The sequence below is a fragment of the Bos indicus x Bos taurus genome, chromosome 29 (genome assembly GCF_003369695.1).
Source record: "Bos indicus x Bos taurus breed Angus x Brahman F1 hybrid chromosome 29, Bos_hybrid_MaternalHap_v2.0, whole genome shotgun sequence".
Taxonomy (NCBI): domain Eukaryota; kingdom Metazoa; phylum Chordata; class Mammalia; order Artiodactyla; family Bovidae; genus Bos; species Bos indicus x Bos taurus.
The window spans coordinates 23,071,291-23,080,421 of NC_040104.1; the positions used below are offsets into that span (position 1 = coordinate 23,071,291).

The window sequence follows — 9,131 nt, forward strand, 5'->3', positions numbered from 1 at the left end:
ATTATTACTCCAGTTCTAGCAGACCATCAGAGGCTTAGGATTGCTGCCCATAAGAATGTAGGACACAAGAAAAAACCCTTACCTTAGAGATGAAGGTAAACATGATTGCAAATAGCTTGTATTAGAAACAAGAGTTCATGAAAGAAATGTTTTTCTCACACAGTTGCTTTAAATTGTAATAAAATACCTGTGCTGACAAAAAATGGAACACGCTCTCCTGGAAATTTTAGGATATGCCTCGGTTTCAACAGTCAGGAAATAAATCATAGGAAATGAGAAGACCACACAGGCTTATGAAGTGGAATATGGTCACTGAGATGGGGAGACTTGGAGACCTGTTTAAATATGTGGGTATATGGATAAAGGTTCTCCTGGGATGGAGTCACTTCAGAGACTGGAGTCCTTAGAAAAGGATCAATCAGGACCCTGGTTTTTGTGTTTTTGTGTCCCAAGTGTGTTAATTTTCTTTTTACTGAGGAAGTCAACTTGCCGCTTGAGAAACTGTAATCTAGTGTATCCTTTCAAATATTTTACACCCACAAATCCATCATCATCATCATTAACATAATTAACATCATCATCATTAACATCAACATCACCACTTCCACCAGCATCACCACAAACACCCACAACCATCTTGGTCATTACCACTGACACCATCATCAGTCACTACCAGTATTACGGTTTTTACTCATCATTAGTTATTCACTGTATGGATGTGAGAGTTGGACTATAAAGAAAGCTGAGCCCCGAAGAATTGATGCTTTTGAACTGTGGTGTTGGAGAAGACTCTTGAGCGTCTCTTGGACTGCAAGGAGATCCAACCAGTCCATCCTAAAGGAGATCAGTCCTGGGTGTTCATTGAAAGGACTGATGTTGAAGCTGAATCTCCAATACTTTGGCCACCTGATGCAAAGAGCTGACTCGTTTGAAAAGACCCTGATGCTGGGAAAGAGTGAAGGCAGGAGGAGAAGGGGATGACAGCGGATGAGATGGCTGGATGGCATCACCAACTCGATCTACGTGGGTTTGGGTGGACTCCTGGAGTTTGTGATGGACAGGGAGGCCTGGCATGCTGCATTTCATGGGATTTCAAAGAGTTGGATGTGACTGAGAGACTGAATTGAACTGATTAGGCATATCAGCTAGGCTTTAAGTTTTTATTTTAAAGTGTCTTCAAACAGATGCAAATATTTTAATAAAAAATTTATAATTTCAGTAAAGAAATGCCAGTTTATAAGGAATGCTGAAGTTTTCACTTTGCTCCTGCACCTTTAGATGAGTAGTGTTAGGATTACAGAAGGTTGAGGGGCATAGGAAGGTAGACTTTTAAGGACTCTTCATGAGCATTTTGTCATTCATAAGGGAAATATGTTTAAAAGAATATGTACTTTTCAAGAATACATTCATTCATGAAAATGTTGCTAATTCAGATTGTAAATTAAACTTTTTCTCGAGATAATTGTACAATATATTCAAATGGAGGTACAGGAATTAATATATTGATAGCTGCTATGTATCCTTTAAATAGTTAACCCAATGGTAGCATTTTACACAATTATAGTACAATATCATATGTGGAATATTGCATGTTGCCATAGAGGGTCCACTGAACTCTGAAATGGTGTCTCAAGGTCAAAAGTGGATTACAGGGGCTCATTGCTTCTGCGTTAGTCCTTGTTTCTAGTTCTTTAAGAAAGAACTAAAAAAATCTATATGCCATGGTTCTTAATTTTATGAGGATATGTTTTGATATTCATTCTTCATTTTTTTTAGGTATGATTTTTTTCAATACTTCATCTCAAATATCTAATTCACAGTAAGCAAATTTCCTTGCATTACTGTTTTCACTGTTCTCTCCCATGCTTTGGTTTTCTCCTTTGTGGCTCCTACTCACAATAGATTAGATGTTCACTGCTGTTGGAAAATTACTAAACTATCTCTTTGTAAAGTCTTTTGGCAGTTTCTTATGAACTTGTGTATGGTCAAACAATTCCACTGCTAGATATGCATCCAAGCTAAATGAAAAAATAAGATCATTAGAGTTCTTTACATGGATGCTTGTCTCTGGTTTATTCATCAGCCCAAACTGGAAATAGCCAACTTTCCAGCAAGAGGTGAGGAGACAAATTTGTGGATATATTCAGGCAATGGATGACTAGCAACCAACAAAAAGTGTAGTTTTGATGCAAACAAAACTATGGATATAAAAAACTGGCTCTTCTCCAGAGATCCTGTGCACTAAACCCTCGGAGGCCCAGGTCAGGTGTACCTGCCTGTCCCAGGGGCACAGGACAGGGAAGGTCAGGACACAGGGGAGCTTGGATTAATATTGGCAGGCACATGTCTCTCTGCTCCTCTTCCCCACAAAGACTGGTAGAGCAACAAGTCTCATTCTTGCTCTGAATTTCAGGATCTCATAGAAGTAGGACGTGCTGGTGAACACTTCCAGGGCACGTCCACTCTTTGTCTTCTAGAAGGTACTCAGCCTGTGGGAGAGCAGGCTCTCCAAAGAGCTCCCAAACTGGGTTGGGAGGTCTCTGGGTTGCTCTTGACTTGAGACATGCTTTGTAATCATGTCTGTTTCCTTGTGACACCACGGACTGTTGTCCACCAGGCTCCCCTGTCCCTGGGATTTTTCAGGCAAGATTACTGGAGTCAGTGGCCATTTCCTCATCCAGGGGATCTTTCCAACCCAGGGATCAAACCCAGGTCTTCTGTATTGGCATGTGGATTCTTTACCACTGAGCTGTCTGTGGAGCTCCTCCTTCTTAATACACCAACCAAAAGAAACTGGAAGAAAAAAAAAAAAAACAAGTTTAGATAATTGAGTATTTTGTAGAGGAAAGAGGGAGGGTACATTTTCACTTCACTAGGAAGATGATTCAGGGGCCTGTGACTCCTCCCAGGAGTGAGAACAGTGCTCCCCAGTGTGGAATGCCCTCCTCCCTAGGATAAGTTGTTAGAGTACATAGTTGGGAATGGATCTTTCCATATGCATTCCACCCTTGTTCTAATCAGGTGAAAAGCTGAAAACTACATATCCCAATGTCCCCTCTAGCTAGAGCCATGGATATGAATTAGTTCCCACTAATTTTTAAATGCATTTTTGGTGAGATTTGAAGGTGGGAGTGAGGTGGTTCTCACTCTTTAGTGTACATTGGAATCACCAGGAGATCTATTGCAACACAGATTACTGAACCCCACCCGGTAACTTTGTAGGTGTGGAGCAGGGATCCCAAATTTGAATCTCTAACAAGCTTCCAGGTGATGTTCGAACCCAAGGTTCAGCTGTTTACTGATTTTTTGAGTGGCTTTTATGAGAGGCTTTATTTGTGGTGGCAGTGGTCACAGTAGCAGCAGGGAGTCACATCAACTCTGAAGTCACTTTGGGGGCATCCTCAACTTTTCTTTAGTCTAAATCAGCTCTAACAAAATCATTCACTGTATTTATTCCTTTTTGCTGCAGAAAAGTAGAGTTATATGTTTATCATTATAAATCACTGATTGATAAAACAGAATACCAAAAAATCGCTAGACATGAGAAAATGTTATACATCCATGCACCGTGTCAGGCTGCTGAGTCTGAAACACGTATCCTTGATATTGTTACAAAGAAAGGGGAGTGGGGGGAAAGTTTGTCCTATTGCCACTGGATTTACTGAGCAACGTTGGCAGTAGATCTCTGTGTTAATTAAGCAGAAAGCGATTTGGCGGCAATTTATAATCTGGATGACCAATCATCCTGGTTTGTCTAGGTCTGAGTGGTTTCCCCAGGTGGGGCTTCTAGTGTGAAACATGGTGAAGTGCCAGGAAACCTGGTGAGCTGGTCACTCTGTTTCTTTATTTATTCTGAAAAAGTTGCCTATAAATGTGAGGAGACTAGGGCAGATGATAAACGGTGGAGATCTGAGGAACTGATTTTAGGAGGCATTTGAAATTGGAAGAGCACAATTCGGGCAGGTGTGATTGACTGTTCAAAGGAGGTGCCAGGTTAAAACAAAGGGGACATTTGAGAGACAAGAGTGTGGGCTCCAAAGTCACTTAGACGTGGGCTTGATTCCCAGTGTCTTTGTTCACCAGATGTGTGACTTCAGCAAGTGACTAAACTGCATTTCTGTAGTGAAAAGGGGAAAACAGTAGTACCTAACTGTGTGAGGTGTAATTGAAATAATGCATATAAAGTGTTAGAAGAATTTCAGGGCTCAGGTATACGTTGAAAAACATGTTAGTGGCTGACATCATTATTATTGTTACTCACTTACATGAAGGGATCAAGTAGGAGTCCTTATATAGAGATTAGAGAGGAGTGAAGGAGAGAAGAGGAAGATGTTTAGATGAGGAAGGTTCTGGACATCACTTGCTGGAGACTTTCATTCCACTCTCTGCCTTGTGTACACCCAAGTGCAGAAAGTATATTGTAAATTAAGTAATATTTTCTACATAGAAATTAATAAAAAGGTGGATTTCAAACTCACTGTTGAAAGTTTAATGTTTTATTGAGGTGTAATTGATATACAATATTATACTAGTTTTGGATATAGAACATACTTATTCAATATTATTTATAGTATACTCCATTTACAGTTAGAGAACTAAACTTCATTCACGGTAAAAGAAGTGACTCATTGGAAAAGACTTTGATGCTGGGAAAGATTGAAGACAGAAGGAGAAGGGGATGACAGAGGATAACATGGTTGGATGTAATCACAGACACGATGGACATGAGTTTGAGCAAGCTCCAGGAGTTGGTGATGGACAGGGAAGCCTGGCATGCTGCAGTCCATGGGGTCACAAAGACTCGGACACAACTGAGTGACTGAACTGAATTTACAGTTAAGGAGACATAAAAGATGTGTGTTTGATGCCTGCATCAGAAAGATCATCTAGGGAAGGAAATGGCAATCCACTCTAATATTCTTGCCTGGGAAACCCCATGGAGAGAGGAACCTGGAGGGCCACAGTCCATATGGTACAAGGAGTTGGTCATGACTGAAGCGATTTAGTATGCAGAGAACTAAGAAATAATGGCTATATTTCCATGTGTTGTACATTACATCCCTGTTGCCTATTCATTTTATATAGAGTGGTCTGTGTCTCTCAATCCCCTCCTCTTACCTTGCCCATCCCTGCTTTCCTCTACTCAATGGTAAACACTACTTTCTCTATGTGTGAGTCTGTGAATGTTTAAAGCTTTGTTAAAATCCAATTAAGACAGTGGGATTTATTAAGGGAATCAGGATATAGCATATGCTTCCCAAATGAGGGAAAAGATGAAGAAATCAGAGGAGAGGGTGGATGGGAAGGAAGAGGCAAGGAGGCAGGCGCAGTGTCCCAGCCATCCAGAGAAGGGACAGCTTCCCAACCCGGGTGTGCAAGCATTCTTAGGGCTTCTCTCTGGGATTCATAACAACTTTTAAAACTAAGAAAGAGTAATAACATTTGCCTTAAAACATTTGCCTCTCAGGGTTTTCTGCATGGCAGCCTTTACGTCCTTATTTCTCAAGCTGTAGATCAGGGGGTTCAGCATGGGGATCACTGAAGTGTAGAACACGGAGGCCACATTCTCCTGGGCCAGGGAACTGGCCGTGGAGGGTTTCAAGTATATGAAAGCGGTTGTTCCATAGAACATCCCCATTGCTGCAAAGTGGGAGCTGCAGGTGCTGAAAGCTTTGGACCTTCCCTCTGTGGTTCTGATGCGGAAGATACTGGACAGGATGAAGGCATAGGAAACAAGGATTGTTAAGCTGGTGACTATGATATCAAATCCAGCCAAAGAGAATACTATCATGTCAATATGATAGGTGCTAAAGCAGGAGAGTTTCATAAGGGCAAGTATGTCACAGTAATAATGACTGATGAGTGTCTCACAGTAGGACAGTTTTGACAAGATGATAGTCTCTATGTTTGAGCCAATGACTGACATGACATAGACTCCAGCCAATAGCAGGAAGCAGGCTCGTTGAGACATGATGATGTTGTAAAACAGAGGTCTGCAGATGGCAACGTAGCGGTCATAGGCCATCACTGTCAGTGTGTAACTCTCAGTAACGACAAATAGAAGGAAGAAGTAGAGCTGGGCCATGCACCCTGCATAGGAGATGGTGTTCTTCCCTGACACAAAGTTCACCAGCATCTTAGGGGTAGTGACAGAGGAGTAGCAGAGATCCACAAAGGACAGGTTGCTGAGGAAATAGTACATGGGGGTGTGAAGCTGAGCGTTCAGACAAATCAGTGTTATCATGCCCAGGTTCCCTACCATAGTGACTGAGTAGATCCCAAGGAAGAGGAAGAAGAGGGGGAGCTGGAGCTCTGGTTGACTTGTTAAACCTCCGAGAATGAACTCTGTCACTGTAGAGTGATTTTCTGCAGCCATTCTCCTTGGGGGACCTGTGTGATGAGAGAAGAACTGCATGAATGGCTGCTTCTTGCATTGCTTGGTGAAGCTAGTTTTGAGACTCTGGGCCAGCTGTGCGATCCTGATGTCTTTCCTGATGAATATTCCCTCATCCTGCTGTTTGTTTTGGGAGGAAGACAAGACCCTGAGTATTTCAAAGATGAGCCCCAAAGGGGGCAAGATCTGGAGCTGCTGTCACTTTCGTGGTCTGAAACAGCCTAGCACAGTGGGTCTTAAAGTGCAGTTCCTGGGCCAGCATCATTGGTATTACATGAAGACGTTAGAGATGCAGATTCTCAGGCCTCTCCCCAGACCTACCAAGTCAGGAACTCTGGGATGGGGCCCAGTGATCTGTGTACCACACTGACTCCAGATGAGACTGAAGAAGGTTCAAGTTTGCGAATCTCAATCCTGTAGGTAATAAGCACTAGAGTTAATATCAGAGATATATTTTGTTTCAGAATTGAAATTCTTCTATCATTTATGCAAGTCCTAAATATTGACTGAATGTGAACATCCAGTAACCGATCTCAGATTGATGAAGTGTCAGGGGGATATATTAGCTACAACAGTATTATTGAGTTTCAAGTCAATTTCTGTGTCTGAAAGATGAAGAGATGAGTGATAACAATCTCTAAGGTGGTTGTAGAAATAATATGGGATAATGCAGTTAGAATCTTTTTTTCAAGATGCCATTTCTTACACAAATGTGAGCTGTCAGTAGATGTCTGGAATGTTTTCCTAGTGTTTCACTTGCCTCAGGCCCTAAGGCAATGGTACTCAACATTGGCTGTATATTATAATCACCTGCAACATTTAAAAAGGGTTGATATCTATGCTCCACCCAGAGAGATTCTAATTAATTCCTCTCTGGTGAAGCCTGGGCCCTGACATATAGGTTATTCCAGGGTAAATGCTCACCAGCTACTTTTATTATTGTTCTTGTTTTCATTTTTTGATCATGACGTCAAACCCTCATCTCCCTAACGACAAAGTACTTAAGTTACAGACATGTCCTAAGAAGCATGGATCATCATTGCTGGATATGATACCTATAGATATCCCTTCTCTGACAGGTATTCTTTAAGTTAAAGACTTAAATTTGCACTATTTTAATTGGTTACTTATACAGTTACTAACTTTTGTATACTGCTCTTTAAGAGTCATTCTCATTAACTCCTCTAAAGAATACTGCATATAAGGAGAAATGTGTTAAGAGTAGAATTTTCATTCGAATGTTTATATGGAGAAAACTGAAGTGCCAGACACTAGTGACTTTCCAGAGACTTTCTAATTATGAAGAACTTGAAACTGAAACTGCTTTCTTTTGATCATGAACGCTTCCCTTGGCCGAAGTGTGTAGCCTTACAAATTCACGCACCTAGAGGTCTAAGCAATGTTGTGGTTGAATGTGTTTTATGTTTGATGTCTGACGTTGTGCATAGCACATGAAAAGGGGAATGCTATATTATTTTCCTATTCTCTAGGAAGCAGAAGCTCTAAAATTTAAATAAGTTATCAAAAAGCGTAAAAGTAGGAAGATACAGAACTGGGTCTAACTAAACCTTAGGACTTCTGTCTACCAGTTTGTTATTTGTCCACTAAACTCTGTTACCTGGGTACTCTTTCTGCCCCCTTCTGATGCCTATGTCAGAAGCTTTCTCTATCTCCTTTATACTTTAATAAAACTTTATTACACACACACACACACACAAATAAACTCTGTTACCTTGTTCTAGATTATCTTCCTTGTAGCTACTGCTGCTGCTGCTAAGTCGCTTCAGTCATGTCCGACTCTGTTCGACCCCATAGATGGCAGCCCACCAGGCTCCCCCGTCCCTTGGATTCTCCAGGCAAGAACACTGGAGTGGGTTGCCATTGCCTTCTCCAATGCATGAAAGTGAAAAGTGAAAGTGAAGTCGCTCAGTCGAGCCCGACTCTTAGCAACCCCATGACTGCAGCCCACCAGGCTCCTCCGTCCATGGGATTTTCCAGGCAAGAGTACTGGAGTGGGGTGTCATTGCCTTCTCTGCTTCTTTGTAGCAGTTTATTATTATTTAGTGAAGTTAACTTATTAAATTTTTGGACAAAGATGATAGATTTTATGGCCAATTTAAGATGCATTAAAGAAAAATTATCAGGACTTCCCTGGTGGTTCAGTGGTTAAGAATCTGTCTGCCAGTGCAGGCGACATGAGTTTGATCCCTGGTCTGGGAAGATCCCTCATGCCACAGAGCAACTAAGCCCGTGTGCCACAACTACTAAGCTTGAGTTCTGCAGCTACTGAAGCCTGTGCCCTAGATCCCGTGCTGTGCAACAAGATCAGCAGCTGTCATGAGAAGCCCACACACAGAACTAGAGAGCAGCCTTTACTTGACGCAACTAGAGGAAGCCTTGTGCAACTCCAAAGACCCAGTGCAGGCAAAAATAAATAAACTAATTAATTAATTTAAGAAATAAAAAAGAAAAATTACCAAGCCAGTATATGTGCATTGCAGAAAATCAGGAATACAAATAAGCAAAAATAAAATAACCTTCCGGCTCCTTGGAGACAAGCACTAGTCATTACTATTGTTTTAGGTGTTTTTCAATGTTTCAGTGCATATATGCATCCCTGATTCAATGGACATGAACTTGAGCAAACTCTGGGAGATGATGAGGGACAGGGGGGCCTGGCATGCATGGCATCCACGGGTTTGCCAAGAGTCGGACACGACTTGGTGACTGAATATCA

The 9,131-nt window shown here is 41.6% G+C and overlaps 1 protein-coding gene across 1 annotated transcript; it reads right to left on the reverse strand.

Moving 5' to 3' along the window:
- Positions 1-5,422: 5,422 nt before the first annotated feature.
- LOC113886012 (olfactory receptor 151-like) lies at positions 5,423-6,376 on the reverse strand. The gene has a single exon (XM_027531957.1). The coding sequence runs from the start codon at positions 6,374-6,376 to the stop codon at positions 5,423-5,425; it is 954 nt and encodes a 317-aa protein (XP_027387758.1).
- Positions 6,377-9,131: the final 2,755 nt, after the last annotated feature.

Coding starts and splice junctions, on each gene's coding strand:
- LOC113886012 (XM_027531957.1), bottom strand. CDS start 6,376: ATGGCTGCAGAAAATCACTCTACAGTGACAGAGTTCATTCTCGGAGGT.